Raw genomic sequence first — 16,194 nt, 5'->3', positions numbered from 1 at the left:
AACATACTGGCACAACATGCTCAAGTCCCCTTTAAGACATGTTGAATCGAGCGACAGTTTATCCTGACACAGTCTCTCCCACGGCCAACACCAAGCTCAGACACACCGCACTGACACACTCACCAAAAACAGGATTAGATGGAGTCTTCTGAGGATTAACATCTGGCTAATTGGGAACCTGAAGTCTGTCCGAGTCTGAGCTTCTCTCTAATTGGTCTGAGGTTGTCACTGGAGATAATTGAATTGGATCCACTGTTGGAATGCTGCTCATTTGGACAAGGATTCTGTACAGTGGGAGAGAAAGAGGAAGGGTTGGGGCCATGGAGAAGGGTTGGGGCCATGGGAAATTTGTACACTGGGGGAAATGGGAAAGGGACCTTTGGCATTGAACAAACTGGAGTAAATGAATAGGGGTCCCTTGGGACTGAAATGAACCAAAAAGGGTTAATGAGTAGGGGTCCTTTGTGATGAACCAATGGAAGTGAATGGGAATGTGTACGGGGGAATGGGAAGGGGTGGGACCATTGGGAATGTGTAAGAAGAAATGGGAAGGGGTGGGGCCATTGGGAATGTGTATGGGGGAATGAGAAGGGGTGGCACTATTGGGACTGTAAGAGGGAATGGGAAGGGGTGGGAACATTAGGAATGTGTATAGAGAATGCAAAGGGCTGGGGCCATGTACAGGGAATGGGAAAGGGTGGGGCCATTGGGAATGTGTACGAGGAATGGGAAGGGATGGGGCCATTGGGAATGTGTACAGAAGGAATGGGAATGGGTGGGACCATTGGGAATGTGGCTGCCATTGAAACAATGGGATTGTTGTAAGTGATGTTCCAAGGGCACCAAAGGAGGCCCTTCAGCCCACTCAGTCTGCACCCACAAACACCCATCACATTTCATCCCCCCTCCATTTAATTCCTTCCCCCCCCCCCCTCCAACTTCTACTACCACACACTGACAGGACAGCTTACAGAAGCCAGTGTCCTCACCGACCCGTACCATCTTTGTGACGAGGGAGAAAGCCGGAGCTCGCCGGGTGAAACCCACCCGGTCACGGGGAGGATATGCAAACTCCACATGGGCAACGCAGGAGGCCGGGGATCGAACCGGGATCTCTGTTGCGGCGAGGCCACGGCACTACCTGTCACCTCAGTTCTATCCATGATTCTCTATCCGACCACAGCCCCCATATTACGTAAGTGGAGCAGCCAACAGCGAATACTCTATGACAGTCAGCGTAATTTTTGATAAGCGAACAGGAACGAAGGAATTTTTTTTGGCTAAATATATACAGGTAGAAGTGACTTCAGTCAAACCAGGAACCCGTTCTTGTCCTGTGAAGCTGCACAAACCGAAGATGCTTTTGGCCTTTTAATGACATTACAGGGAACCGGAGATTAATGACCCTTTGATCTAACCCTACACCCCACCAGCACTTTGCAACATCTCCACCGGAGACTGGAGCCAGTCACCCAGCTCTCCTCGAACCACTCCTCCTGGGAAGGGACGGGGAGCAAGGCTTTGTTCAATAAACTCCACATTCACATTCCACTCAGAAGCACATATCCGCCTAATAGGCTCAGACGGCTTGCTCACATTTTCCACAGGGAGGCCTTATGTTTCAAATCCTGAGGGGCGTGGAGAGAGGGGAGAGTGGGGGAAAGAGAGAGAGAGATGGAGGGATAGTGGACAGAACAGGTGGGCATAGTGGAGGGAGAGAGAGAGAGAGGGGTTGGGAGAAAGAGGGGTAGGGGACAGAGCGTTTAGAAGACAGGAAGGGGAAAGGAGAGAAAGAGGGAGGGGGATGAAAGGAGGGAAGTAGGGAGAGGGGTAAGTGAGAGAGAAAGATCGGTAGGGGTTGGGGAGGGTCAGGAGGGAGAGGTGGTGTCGGGAGACTGAGAAAGGGGAGGGAGAGAGAAAGGGGAGAAGAGAAAGAGAAAGGGAGATGGATGGAGAGAAAGACAGGAGAGAGAAAGTGAGGTCGGGAGGAACAGAGAGTGACTGACCGAAAGTGGGACAGTGAGAGAGGATGGGGGAAAAAGCGAGTGAAAGGGAGGGGAAAATCGAAAGGTGAGGAGAGCAGGTGGATGATAAATGTAAAAGGTCAGAGTTCCATTATTGGCCTGTTTAGAATGTAACACACATGAAATTCTTTAACTTTGTCTACTGTAAGGAAGATAGAGTTTCCACTTTGTCCAGCGCCCCTCAGAAATGAGGCCACAGTGAGGAACGAGCTCGTGACCCCTCTAACCACTGAGCTATGGATGAAGAATAGGTAAAATCACACATCAAGAATGAAATGATAGCGAGGTGGTAAGATACAGAGGGACACAGAGATAGAGAGACAGACAGGCAGATGGTGCAGGCAGCTAACTGATCACAATGGAACTAGAGTCTGACACCATTTATGGTCTGTTTAGTGGGGCAGGGAATGAAGTATGTCGATGTACCAACACATGACGACCATGGCTGTAGGAGCGGGCAGTATGGCTGAGGTGGCGAGGCGGGAGTCGGGGGTGGGATGGAGGTAGAGATTCCTTCATTCACCCTGAGCCCAGTGACATTGTCAGGGTGAAGGGGGCTGCAGTGCAAAGTGGTAACCACCAGCTCCCGTGATTGCTCAAACCAGATTAGTCTGCACCAGCCCTGCGTCTGCAAATCCCGCTGATTGGTGATGTCGCTGGGGTCAGATGGCTGGAGGCAATGCTTGTCTGTATGGCCCCAGCAGGGCATGGCATGTTCCTGCCATCAGAAGTGCCAGGGTCTCCCTGCAGCCGGGCAACGCCAGTGACCGGGGTTTGAATCTGATGCTGTCTGTAAGGAGTTTGTACGTTCTCCCCATGACTGGGTGCTCTGGTTTCCTCCCACCCTTCAAAACATACTGGAGATTTATGGGGTGTAATTGGGTGGCACAAGTTTCATGGCTGGAAGGGCCTTCTATCTTGCTGTACCAATAAATGATCCCAATTTCCCTCCCCTTCTCTTCCTCAGCATCTCTTCCAACCCCTGTCTCAGTCTCACACCACATTCCCCAAGTTGAGGCAGTAATATATGTCCCTTATGTTGACACCAACACAGGGCAGGACAAGCCTCAGGTCTGGGCTATGAGCTGTGTTAGAGATGGGGAGGTGAATGGGTCTTGGTCCGCACTGAATCTAAACACAGCGCCATGCAACTGGACGGGGGGGGGAAGGGGGGGGTGGTGGGGGAGGGGGGGGAGTCTCTGTAGAGTGTGTTCTCTGGGCTGGGATGGGTCCCCGACCTCCCCATGTCTGGGATCGACATTCACAATATGGTTCGCATTCTATGTGCACAGCCACATAATGGTGTATTCAGGGTTCCCACTGCTGCTTCACCACCCCCTCACTACCCCTCATTCCCCTCACTCTCCTCACATCCGCTCACTCCCCCTCACTCCCTGTCACTCCCCATCACTTCCCCTCTACCCCTCACTCCCCTCCCTCCCCCTCACTCCCCCTCACTCCCTGTCACTCCCCCTCACTCCCTGTCACTCCCCCTCACTCCTCTGCACTAACCCTCACTTCCACTCACTCACTCTCACTTCCCCTCACTCTTCCTCACTCCCCATCACTTCCCCTCACTCCCCCCTCATTTCCTGTCACTCACATTCACTTCCCCTCACACCCCATCACTCAGCCTCACTTCCCCTCATTTCCAGTCACTACCCCTCATTTCCCCTTACTTCCCCTCACTTCCACTCACTCCCCTCACTTCCACTCACTTCCCCTCACTCCCCCTCACTTTCCTCACTCCCCCTCACTCCCCATCACTCACCCTCACTTCCCCTCACTCCTCATCACCCCCTCACTCCCCCTCATTTCCTGTCACTCCCCCTCATTTCCTGTCACTCCCCCTCATTTCCTGTCACTCCCCCTCACCTCCTCACTCCATCACTCCCCGTCACTTCCCCTCACTCCCCTCATTCCCTGTCACTCACCCTCACTTCCTGTCACCTCCCTCACTCCCCTCATCCCCCCCCACAACCCCCTCTTTCTCCCTCACTGCCCCTCACTCCCACTCATTCCCCCTCATCCCCGTCACTTCCCCTCACTCCCCTCATTCCATCACTCACCCTCACTCCCTGTCACCTCCCTCACTCCCCTCAACCCCCCCACAACCCCCTCTTTCTCCCTCACTCCTCCCTTACTGCCCCCCACTCCCCTCTCATCCCCACTCTCCCCTCATTCCACCTCACACCCCCCTCACACACCCTCTCACTCCTCCCCTTACACCACCTCACCTTCCCATCACAACCCTTCACTCACTCCCTTCCCCACACCTTCCTCACTCCCCCTTCAGAGCCTCACTGACATTAACAGAAAGGATATTAGCACCATGTCACTGGACCCTCAATAAGCAATCTCCATGGTTCATCGTCCTGCCTTCTGAAGGCATCACATCAAACCACCAGCCTAGCACCCCCTTCTCACCCTGGGGGATTGGCTTCACTCTGTGATCACTGTCAGGCCTGGGACCACGCCAGGAGGGACAGATTCCGTGAGGGCACCATCTCCCAAATCCCCATGTCTTCCACTCAACAAGAAGATTTCCACCTCTCCCCCCCCCCCACACCTCCTTCCCCCCTCCCCCAACTTGGAAATATCTCCCCATCCTTCACCATCACTGGGTCTAAAACCTGGACCTCCCTCCCCATCAGAACCATGAGACAGGATGGGTGGGCACATTTCCCTTCACTAGAGGAGGTTTACCAAGTTGATTCCAGAGATGAGGGGGTTAGCCTATGAGAAGAGATTGAGTCATCTGGGGCTGTTCTCGCTGGAATTTAGAAGAAGAGGGGATCTTATGGAAACATAACATTATGAAAGATATGGATAAATATACAAATCTCTGGTGAGACCAACTCGGAGCATTGTCTTCAGTTCTGGTCAGCTCATTACAAGGATGTGGAAGTTATGGAGAGGGTGCAGAAGAGATTTACCTGGATTGGGAAGGGTTAGCAGAGCTGGGACTTTTCTCTTTGGGGCATAGAAGGATGAGAGGAGATTTAATAGAGGTCAACAGGATTATGAGAGGCAGAGATAGAGTGGTCAGTTAGCGCCTGTTTCCCAGGGCAGGGTCAGCAGAGGACGTGTGTACAAAGTGAAGGGAGGGAAGCTTAGGGGAGACGTAAGGGGTGTTTTACACTGAGAGTCGTGAGTCCCTGGAATGCCTTGCCAGGGGTGGTGGTGGAGGTTGGAACATTCGGGGCATCAAAGAGACTCTTAAACGGGCACATGGATGGAAGAAAAATAGAGGGTTAAAGGGTCGGGAGAGTTTAGTACTTTTTTTTAAGGACTATATGGGTCAGCACAGCATTGAGGGCTGAAGGGCCTGTACTGTGCTTTAGTGTACTGTAAGATAGAGGCAGATAAGTTGTTTCCATTTGTGGGGGAGCCAGAACTAGGGGATGTAGCCTCAGAATTTAGGGGAGTAGATTTAAAATGGAGATGAGGAGGAACTGTTTTCCCCAGAGGGTGGTGAATCTGTGGAATTCGCTGCCCATTGAAGCAGTGGAGGGGACCTCAGTGAATATATTTAAGACAAGGTTGGATAGATTTTTACAGAGTCGGGGAATGAAGGGATATCGGGAAAAGGCAGGTGGGTGGAGATGAGCCGATCTTCAGATTGGGACGTCACGGTTGGCAGCAGTTAGTACAACGCTGTTACAACCCCAGCAATCAGGACATGGGTTCGAATCCCACGCTGTCTGTGAGGAGCTTGTAGTTTTTCCCGAGTCTGCGTGGGTTCTCCCCCGGGGACTCCAGTTTCCTCCCACCATTCGAAACATAGTGGGGGGTTCACAGGTTAACGGGGTGTAAATTGGACGGCATGGACTCGTGGGCCGAAATGGCCCGTTACCGTGCTGGACGCCTACAATTTTAAAAATGTCAAAATATTTTTTAAAAGATCAGCCACAAATGGCGTAGCAGGCTCGACGGGCCAGACGGCCTACTCCTGATCCTATTTCGTAGGTTCAGAGAGCCCACAGCAATTTGAGGATGTGATCCCCAAACACCCTCCCCGTCCTTCTCCAGGGGCAGGTACTCTGACCTTGAGAGTGGTGCTCTCACAGGAGAATGAGATGGTGGAAAAAGAGGAAGTTTGAATTGGTGACAATAGACCATCCCCCAACCCCCACCCCCCACCACCCGCCCCCCCCCCCACCCCCCCACGGTCAGCTTTCTGCTCCTTACTTCAAACCTGCTAATCTTTTACATCCTGTGGCCAGTGCTCACTTCCCTTCAGCACAGAAGTGCCACATTTTCTCTTTAATTAAGTGAAAGCAAACACACTATTAAGCAACAAGTAATTTGTTCAGGTGAGGGAGTGTGGGGGGGGGGGGGGGGTGGTTGGTGCTGAGAGGATGACCTGAAAACCTGCTGCCTTTCTCTGTTGACTCAAGTTAAACTTCAACAAGTGTCAAGGCTTCACGGCCGTGGGGGTTGCAAGTCCCTGCCTCTTCTCCCCACCACCCCCCCCCCCTGCTCTCACCTACTCTCTCATAAATTCATCTCCCTCCGGGGAGGAGATATCCTTTCTCAGAGATGTCCTCCTTCTTCCCCTTGACTGCCATCAACTTGGCGCTCACCTGCATCTCCTCCGTTACCCGCACCTCTCCCCACCCATGCACAAGAAAGACAGGATTCCTCTCATCCCCGCTGGCCTCCGCATCCAACACATCCTCCTCCGCCATTTCTGCCACATGATCCCACTACTAAACACAGATTCCCCTCTCCTCCTCTCCCCGCCTTCCACTGGGACCACTCCCTCCATGACTCCCTTGTCCACTCCTCCCTCCCCACCAATCACCCCTGTGACCGTGAGAGATGCTCCACATACTCCCACACCTCCTTCCTCACCGCCATTTGGGGCCCAAAACTGTCCTTCCAGCTGAAGCAATGTTTCACTTGTGAATCTACAGGGTCGTCTACTGCATCCGGTCCTCCCGTTGTGATCTCCTCTACGTCGGAGAGACTGGGCGCAGACTGGGAGATCGCTTTGTGGAGCACCTCGGCTCTGTCCACCGCAATATCGAGGATCTCCCAGTGGCCACCCATTTTATTTCCCCAACCATTCCCTTGCCGACATGTCTGTCCATGGTCTCTTGCACGGCCAGACTGAAACCACCCATAAACTGGAAGAACAACACCTCATCTTCCGACTGAGCTCCCTCCAAACGGATAGCATTGACATTGGCTTCTCCGGCTTTCGTTAAACCCCCCCCCCCCCCCCTGCTCACTTCTTCCCCCTCCCCGTCGCCTTCCCCCAGCACTGTCTCTCCCTTCCCTCCCTCCTTTTGCACAGATAAATTCTCACCTCTCCCCTGATCATATCAATGAGGGTGAAAGGGGAAAGGTTTAGGGGGAACTTCTTCACTCAGCAAGTGGTAGGACTGTGAATAAATCGGATAGAGACATGGATGGGAGAGGTCTAGCGGGTTATGGAAAGGGTGCCAGTCAATGGGAGGAGCAGAATGATGTTTCGGCACAGCCTAGAAGGGCCGAATGCCCTGCTTTCTGTGCTGTCATGTTCTATGGTCTGGGTTCCTCTTTGGGCTCATTCCTCGAAGAAGGGCTCAGGCCCGAAACATCGGCGAAGAGACCGGCTGAGCTTCCCCTCCATTTCCATGTTTCAGTCCAATCACAGCGTCCTCTGACCCTCACCCAATGACGGGCCAGGCTGGGGCGGGGCCCGGGGGGAGCGGGAAGCAGAGACTCAGCACTGCTCCACAGGATCCTGCTGCCCGTTGGTTTCTGGACACGTTTTAATCTGCCTGTCAGAGGAACCAATGGATTATTTTTAAAGCCGGCGACTTCGGGGTCTGTGCCCAAGTTGGCGGCACCTGTGCTCGTCACGAGGGGTGTCAGACCCCGGGGTAGCAGCGGACGGGCTCCACATCCCTCGTGGAGAAGAGGAGGAAGAGGAGGCGACCGGACGGGATGGTGACAGCGGCGGCCCAGCCAGGGGCAGAGGGACCGGGGGGGGGGGGGGGTAGCGGGGCTGCGGGTGACCTGTGGTCGGGTCAGGGGTGGGGGGGGGGGGGCTGCTGGAGACCGGCTCACGGGAACCAGGTAACGAAGACGGGATTCGAGAGTGGGCTGAGGGCTCCAAAGAGCCTGGGACAATGGAGGCTTCCTGTCCGTGTCGGGGGTTTGGATCCGGAGCTCAGGCGGCCGATGGATGAAACAGGAGGAGTCTGTGCGGCTGCAGAGGCTGCAGGAGAATCCACTGGAGGAGAGTCGGCTGGAGGCGAGCCCATTTGAGGCGAGTCCACTGGAGACGAATCCACAGGAGGTGAGTCCACTGGAGGCGAGTCCACTGGAGGCGAGTCCACAGGAGGCGAGTCCACTGGAGGCGAGTCCACTGGAGGCGAGTCTACTGGAGGCGAGTCCACAGGAGGTGAGTCCACTGGAGGCGAGTCCACTGGAGGCGAGTCCACTGGAGGCGAGTCCACTGGAGGCGAGTCCACAGACTCTCGGTGTCTCTGAAGGGGCTCCCTTTTGCTTCTCTTTCTCTCGGACTGTCGGGTGGCGACACTATTGGCGACTCTTTGCCTTGTGGCCGTGCAGATTACATTTTTGTGCACTGTTCCACCATTATAACAGGACCTTGAACCTGAAAGTGATTGCGCAGATGCCTCTGCCCTTGTAGCTCTCTCAAGATAACGCAGAACTGTTTGTTCATCAAGATTCAGATTTGTATTTAAGATTCTTTGATTGACATGCAATAAAACAGATGTAGTATTACACAAAATTGCATTTAATTGGCCATAAGGCAGGAAAAGATTCACCATCAGCAGAAATTTCCCGGTGTCTCTTACAGTCAGGAAAATGAGAAGCAAAAGAGAGGTCCCCCCAGAGACACCGAGTGTCCGTGGATTGGCCTCCAGCCCTCCCGCAGCCTCTGCAGCCGCACAGAGACTGGTCCAGGTCCAGATCCTAACCTCCGACACGATCAGGAAGCCTTCAGCTACCCCCCCGCCCCGCCCATAGCCTCTCGCATCCCAGTTCCGATACCTGGTACCCCTTCAGCCTGCAGTATTGCTCCATAGTTCAACATGATCGAGACCCGGGTTTGAATCCGGTGTTTGTACATTACCCCCAGTGTCTGCGTGGGTTTCCCCCCTTCCTTCAAAAACATTCGGGGGTGGGGGTGGTAGGTTAATTGGGTATAAGTGGATGGCACAGGCTCGTGGGGCAGAAGGGCCTGTTCCCATTTAAATTTATAAAGAACTAAACAGTATAATAACCAAAAGCTAATTCAGGCTTATTGTGTATGGGTTTTCATTCCTAACATCTTTCAGTCTGTCTCACATGATACTAATTTTGTGGAAGAACTGACATTGGTAATGTCAAGTCAAGTCAAGTTAAGGCGCATTTAGTTATTGTACAGTAAAGATGAGACAGTGTTTCTCCAGGACCACGGAGCAGATTTACATAAATATAAGTTTGAAGTTAAACATGTTGAATATTAAGACATTTACAGTAAAAGTCCACGGTTCACTATCCACATCTGTTCTGGGAATTCAGGACCCTGATGTCTTGTGGGGGAGGAAAACTGTTGCCCAATCTGGACATCAGGGCCTGAGTACCACGCTACCTCCTACCAGATGGCAGAAGGGAGACAGTTTATGTGAGGGGTGTGTGGTGTCCTTCACAATGTTTATGGCCTTTCACCTGCATCGAGTGTTGTCGATGTCCTCCACGTAGGAAGAGAGCCCCCACTGATATTTTCCACTGGCTTCACTCTCCTCTACAAGGTCTTATGGTCTGAGGAAGTACAGCTACCAGCTTCAAAACCAGGCGGTGACCTATTAATAATGTTAATAAATGTCACAGTTAGAACGTAGAACACGACCACATAGGTCAGGCCCTACGGCCCTCAATGTTGAGCTGACCCCATATTCCTTAAAAAAAAACCAAAAACCTCCTTACCTGTAACCCTCTATTTTTCATTCATCCATGTACCTCCTATAAATGCCACTAATATTCCACCCCTGGCACACAACTCTCTGTGTAAAAAGAATTGCCTGATGTCTCCCCTAAACTTCCCTCCCTTCACTTTGTACACATCCTCTGGTGTTTGCTATTCCCGCCCCTGGGAAACAGGCACTGGCCGTCCACCCTATCTATGCCTCCCATAATCTTGTAGACCTCTATTAAGTCTCCTCTCATCCTTCTTCACTCCAAAGAGAAAAGTCCCAGCTCTGCTAACCTTACCTCATAAGACATTCTCCAATCCAGGCAACATCCTGGTAAATCTCCTCTGCCCCCTCTCCGTAGCTTCCACATCCTTCCTCTAATGAGGTGACCAGAACAGAACACAATACTCTAAGTGAAACAAATGATGAAAAACTTCAGTGAGGTATTTTATCTTAGTTTGACCTTTTGACTCCGTGATTCTCCACCCACACTTGTGATTATGGCACTTCCTGCTGTGTGTAGTTATGGGCTGACCTGCCTGGATGGCATGTACAACACAGCTTTTTGTTGTATTATATGGTGCACATTAAACATTGAATATTATAGCACAGTACAGACCCTACAGCCCACGTCCACACCCGTGATGGGGACTTCCCAGTAGTCAACTATTTGAGTTCTGTGTCCATTGGTTCATTGTCCATTCAGACACAATTCCAAGGCCATCTACAAGTTTGCTGATGAGACCACAGTTGTCGGCAGAATCACAAACGGCAATGAGGAAGCGTCCAGGAGGGAGATGGATCAGCTCGTTGAGTGGTGTAATGACAACAACCTTGTGCTCAACGTTAGCAAAATCAAGATGATTGTGGACTTCAGGAGGAAGCCCAGAGAACATGATCCAGCCCTCATCAAGGGCTCAGTAGTGGAGAGGGTCGAGAACTTAAATTCCTGGGTGTCAACATCTCCAAAGATCTGTCCTGGAGCCTCCATGTCGATGCAATCACAAAGAAGTCTCGCCAGTGGCTGAACTTTGTGAGGTGTCTGAGGAGATTCAGTTTGTCACCAAAAACTCTCGTAAATTTCTACAGGTGTATCGTGGAGAACATTCTGGCCAGTTGCATCACTGCCTGGTACGGAGGCGCCAACTCTCAGGACAAGAGGGTTGTTAACTCGGCCTGCAACATCACAGGCACCAGACTCCACTCCATCGAGGACATCTACATGAGGCGGTATCTTAAAAAAAGCAGCCTCTATCCTCAAAGACCCCAACACCCAGGCCATGCCCTCTTCACTCTGTTACCATCGGGGAAAAGATCCAGGAGCCTAAAGATGAGCACAGGACAGCTTCTTCCCCTCCGCCATCAGATTCCTGAATGAACCAAAGACACGGCCTTACTTTTCAGTCACTATTATTTTTAATATACTAATGTCGTAAGATGGTTATAGATCAATGTTCGCACCACGATATTGCTGCAAAACACCGAATTTCATGAGTTGTTCATGACAATAAATCCTGATTCTGATTCTGATATATGGCGGCAGAGCAGAAGGAAGCAAGTAACAAAATTCTCCCAGTCTCTTTGCAATACCCGGGATGCAATCTGGGGAGTTCTGCTTTACAATGAATTATAGCCAGCAGTTAAAGTCACATTATACCCCTCATTAGTGGCGTGAGATCTTATTGCTTTCAAATCCTTTTAAGATTTTCACTCTTTGCTAATGAGCTGGGAATTGTGACACTCTCCACTCTGCTGGAGGCACAAGAATCCCCAGCTCTGTCAGAGGCCCCCTGCACAGAGGTACACACATGAGTCATTGCCCACTCAACCCACCCCCCCCCCCCCACACTCTCCTGGACGATGGGCATCAGTCAGCTGAGCACGTGGCATGCATCAGGAGGCCAGGGAAGGCAGTGTATCTACACGCAAGTATGTATGTACATGCGACATGCATTATAACATATATAGAGCTTACAGCACAGAAAAGGACATTCAACCCAACCAATCTCAGAATCAGAATGAGAATTTCTTGTCATGAACAAGTCATGAAATTTGTTGTTTTCCAGCAGTGTCCCAGCCCACCTCACTGACAAAAGGCAAAGGAGGAAAAACCCAACACCCAACCCCAACCCACCAATTTTCCCCTGCAACCGCTGCAACCGTGTCTGCCTGTCCCGCATCGGACTTGTCAGCCACAAACGAGCCTGCAGCTGACGTGGACATTTACCCCCTCCATAAATCTTCGTCCGTGAAGCCAAGCCAAAGAAAAACAGGGCAAATATTGCTGTAAATAAATTTGTGCAAAAGAGAAAGCATCTGTGGTTCATTGTCCATTCAGGAATCCGATGGCGGAGGGGAAGAAGCTGTCCCTGTTCATCTTCGGGCACCTGTACCTCCTTCCAGGTGGTAGCAGAGTGAAGAGGGCATGGCCTGGATGGTGAAGGTCCTTGAGGATAGAGGCTGCTTTCTTAAGACAACGCCTCGTCGATGTCCTCGAAGGAGTGGAGACTGGTGGCCATGATGGCGCTGGCTGAGTTAACAACCCTCTGTAGCGTTTTCTGGCACCTCCGTACCAGAGAGTGATGCAGCCAGTCAGAATTCTGACTACTAATTTCCCAATCACAGACATTGGACTCACTGGCCTGTAGATCCCAGATATTTCCCTGCAGCCCTTTTGGAATGGAGACACAACATTTCCCACCCTCCCATTTCCACAAATTGCAATTTGCTGAGTTCTGACGCAAGCTTTTACATTGGAGTTTGATTGAGAATCCCAATGGAAAATGCATTATCACTAGGACCATAAGATATAGGAGCAGAAGGTGGCCAATCGGCCCATTGAGTCTGCCCTGCCATTCCATCATGAGCTGATTCATTCTCCCTCTCAGCCCCACTCCCCGGCCTTCTCCCCATAACCTTTGATCCCCTGACTATTCAGATATTCAATCTCTGCTTTAAATGCACCCAACGACTTGGTGTCCACAGCCACAAGTGGCAGAAAATTCCAGAGTTTCATCGCTCTCCGGCTAAAGAAATTCCCTCAGCATCTCTGATTCAAATGGGTACCTTCAATGCTGAAGTTATGCCCTCTTGTCCAAGACTCTCCCATCATGGGAAACAACTTTGCCACATCTACTCCGTCCACATCTTTCAACGTTTGAAATGCTTCCAAGAAGTCCCCCCTCATTCTTCTGAACTCCAAGGAGTCCAGTCCAAGAGCTGTCAAACATTCCTCACAGGCTAATCCCTTCATTCCAGGAATCATTCTTGTGAATCTTCTCTGAACCCTCTCCAATGCCAGCACATCCTTTCCTAAATGAGGAGCTCAAAACTGTACCCCGTGCTCCACGTGAGGTCTCACCAGTGCCCGATCAAGCCTCAACATCACATCCCTGCTCTTGTATCCTGTTCCTCTAGATATAGATATTCGCCCTCTTCACCACCGACTCATTCTGGAGGTTGACCTTTAGGGCAGTGGATTTCAACCTTTTTTTTCCACTCACATCCCACTTTAAGTAACCCTCTGTCATCGGGGCTCTGTGATTTGTGAGGGATTGCTTAAGGTGGGATGTGAGTGGGAAGGGAAGGTTGAGAATCACTGCTCTAGACCCAGTTTGTTACTGAAATATTTGACTTGAGAAAAATTGTCTCTGGCCCATTTCCTTTGGAGTTCTGAAACTGTGCACATAACGAGTCAATGAGGGGCCATTAAAACAGTGGCTTTCAACCATTTTCTTTCCACCCACATTCCACTATAAGTAATCCCTCACTAATCACAGAGCACCGATGGCACAGGGATTACTTAAAGTGGGATGTGAGTGGAGAGAAAAAGGTTGAGAACCACTGGTGTAGGGTATCCTATACGAGGGCTCCCGAGTCCCTTTGCACCTCCGAATTCTGAACTTTCTCCCCATCCAAATAAAATTCTGCCCTATTATTCCTTCTGCCAAAGTGCACGACCATCCACTGTATTTCATTTGCCCTTTCTCCTAATCTACCCAAGTGTCTCCATAACCACTCCATTTCCTCCTCCCTACCTAACCCACCACATGTCCTTGTATCAGCCCCTGCTGGTGGTCTGCCTTTTACAATGCTCATGGCAGTTGGAGAGGTGCAGAGAGGCAGGGGGAATCTGTGGTGGCCAATCAACAGCACCGTTTTATTTCCATTGCCTCGTGACCATTGTGCCTTTCCCCTCTATGACATGGCAAGTGCTGTCACAATGGTTGATGCTGGCCTTGAGGCAGTGACCAGTTACTGTCACTGGGTGGGGGAAAAAACCCAGCTGCTCGAGAACTGGGCATTTCAGCGCCGGGAGGAGGCACCTGCCAACGTGCATCTCCGTTGGTTCCCCACTGGACGTGACAGCTCACGCACATCCACCGCACACCGCCATGGATGACGGAGCGGTCTTAAAGAAGCGAGGTTACACCTTGGGCATCCACTTGGGAGAGGGGTCTTACGCCAAGGTCAAGTGCGCCTACTCTGAACGTCTCAAGACCAACGTGGCCGTTAAAATCATCGACAGGAAAAAGGCTCCCGTTGACTTCCTGGAGAAGTTTCTCCCCCGGGAATTGGAGATCTTGGCCCTGCTTAATCACCGCTACGTTATCAAGACCTACGAGATTTTCGAGACGTCCGAAGGGAAGATTTACATTATCATGGAGCTGGGGGTACAGGGGGACTTGCTGGAGTTCATCAAGACCAGGGGCGCCCTGCCAGATGAGGTGTCGCGCCAGATGTTTCGGCAGCTGGCTCTGGCCGTCAGATACTGCCACGAGCTGGATGTGGTGCATCGGGACCTCAAGTGCGAGAACATCCTCCTGGACAAGGACTTCAACGTCAAACTCTCAGACTTTGGTTTCGCCAAGCGGTGCGGTAATGATAGCCAGGGGAAGCCTTCGCTCAGTAAAACCTTCTGCGGTTCCGCAGCATACGCAGCTCCCGAGGTCCTGCAGGCGACCCCATACCAGCCCAAGTCCTGCGACATCTGGAGCCTGGGGGTCATCCTCTTCATCATGGTGTGCGGCTCGATGCCGTATGACGACTCCAACATCAAGAGGATGCTCCGACTTCAGAAGGAACACCGGGTGGATTTTCCCCGGTCCAGCCTCGTGGCCGGAGATTGCAGGGACCTGATCTACCACATGCTCAATCCCGATGCCAGCAAGCGCCTCACCGTGGGCGAGGTCCTGGAGCACCCCTGGCTCTCCTCCACCAAGAAGAGAGAGTCCTCGTTGTTCATCAAAGCGGGGAAACACGCGGAGAGGCACGGTGGGCACAAGAAGGAGGGGAAACCTGCTGGGAAAAGCCAACACAAGCAAGGGGGTGAGTACGAGTGGGAGCCTGATCCAGGTCGTGGCCAGGCAGATTCAAAGCACGAGGCGAAGCACGAGTGGATGAACATGAGGCCAGGCCAAGAGGCCGGCAAGCAGGAGGGGCAGGAAGAGCATGCTGGCCCCGAGAAGGAAGCCTCTCCGCCCGGACGGACCGAAGGAGCGGCGCCCCAGCGGCAAGGGGCCATGGAGGCTGACCACAAGGATGGGCCCAAGGCAAGGGTGGAACAGGGCCTGTCCGGGACAGAGGCTGGATCTGGTGGTGCGCTGGCGGTGGAACAGAGAGCCAGGAGCCTGAGAATAAAGAGCAAGGATCTGACCAATGACAGCGAGGTTTACTCTGACCAGGAAAACTTCTTGGAAGCAATGAGCAAAGCGGAGCTGAAAAAGGAGAGTTTGAACAGGTCAACATCAGCTGAAAAGAAGGGCAAACATTTGCAGAAATCCCATTACTAACTCCAAGTCCCCAAACAGTCCTCAGTCAGTAACCAAAGACAAAAGTTTCTTTTTATAAGGCCACCTCACCTACTACAATCAATATTTCTGCACACATAAAGAACCAGGAGGAAAACTCGGACGTCAATATGGCCTTACAGCAGTGCATGCACAGCCGCTAAACAACTCGATAAAAGACCTGAGAAGTGGAGGTGTGCGGGTTAGGCAGAACGTGAAAAGGAGCAAAGATTTCTCTGCAGGCCACTGAGAGGGGCCACAGGCCAAATGGATGTATATACTGAAAATAAAATAGGACCACGGGTGAGGACTGACAGAGGGATCTCGGGCTCCCTGCTCTGTTGGTGTCAATCCCACCAAACTCCCAGTTCGATCCCTGCTGAGCTTGTAGCGTCCGAGGCAGGTTTGCGGCATTCTCCGGCCAGCCCAGAACGGTTCCTGTAAATAAATCACTTTTCTTTA

General features: G+C 51.8%; 1 protein-coding gene and 1 long non-coding RNA gene across 3 annotated transcripts in view; one reads left to right on the top strand and one right to left on the bottom strand.

The window, feature by feature from the left end:
- The window catches only part of LOC138756944 (uncharacterized), a 25,459-nt gene extending 11,408 nt beyond the window's left edge, over window positions 1–14,051 (bottom strand). Inside the window, exons 1-2 of one of the 2 annotated variants that reach the window (XR_011353240.1) lie at window positions 13,990–14,051; window positions 9,699–9,832 (exon numbers count right to left, since the gene is read on the bottom strand). This is a non-coding gene — a long non-coding RNA (uncharacterized lncRNA). Of the gene's footprint in view, window positions 1–9,698; window positions 9,833–9,956; window positions 11,226–13,989 lie in introns of those variants that run through there. The other variant, XR_011353239.1, reaches the window with a different exon arrangement.
- A 129-nt stretch (window positions 14,052–14,180) lies between these two features.
- On the top strand, window positions 14,181–16,194 carry LOC138756037 (testis-specific serine/threonine-protein kinase 1-like). Its single transcript, XM_069922723.1, has one exon. The coding sequence runs from the start codon at window positions 14,338–14,340 to the stop codon at window positions 15,733–15,735; it is 1,398 nt and encodes a 465-aa protein (XP_069778824.1). The 5' UTR covers window positions 14,181–14,337; the 3' UTR covers window positions 15,736–16,194.

Source organism: Narcine bancroftii, chromosome 3 (genome assembly GCF_036971445.1).
Source record: "Narcine bancroftii isolate sNarBan1 chromosome 3, sNarBan1.hap1, whole genome shotgun sequence".
NCBI lineage: Eukaryota > Metazoa > Chordata > Chondrichthyes > Torpediniformes > Narcinidae > Narcine > Narcine bancroftii.
The sequence above is the reverse complement of the archived record's forward strand: the minus strand, read 5'-3'. Positions and strand labels throughout refer to the sequence as shown.

Bases quoted from the DNA above. Each gene is read 5' to 3' on its own strand.
- LOC138756037 (XM_069922723.1), top strand. From the start codon at position 14,338: ATGGATGACGGAGCGGTCTTAAAGAAGCGAGGTTACACCTTGGGCATC.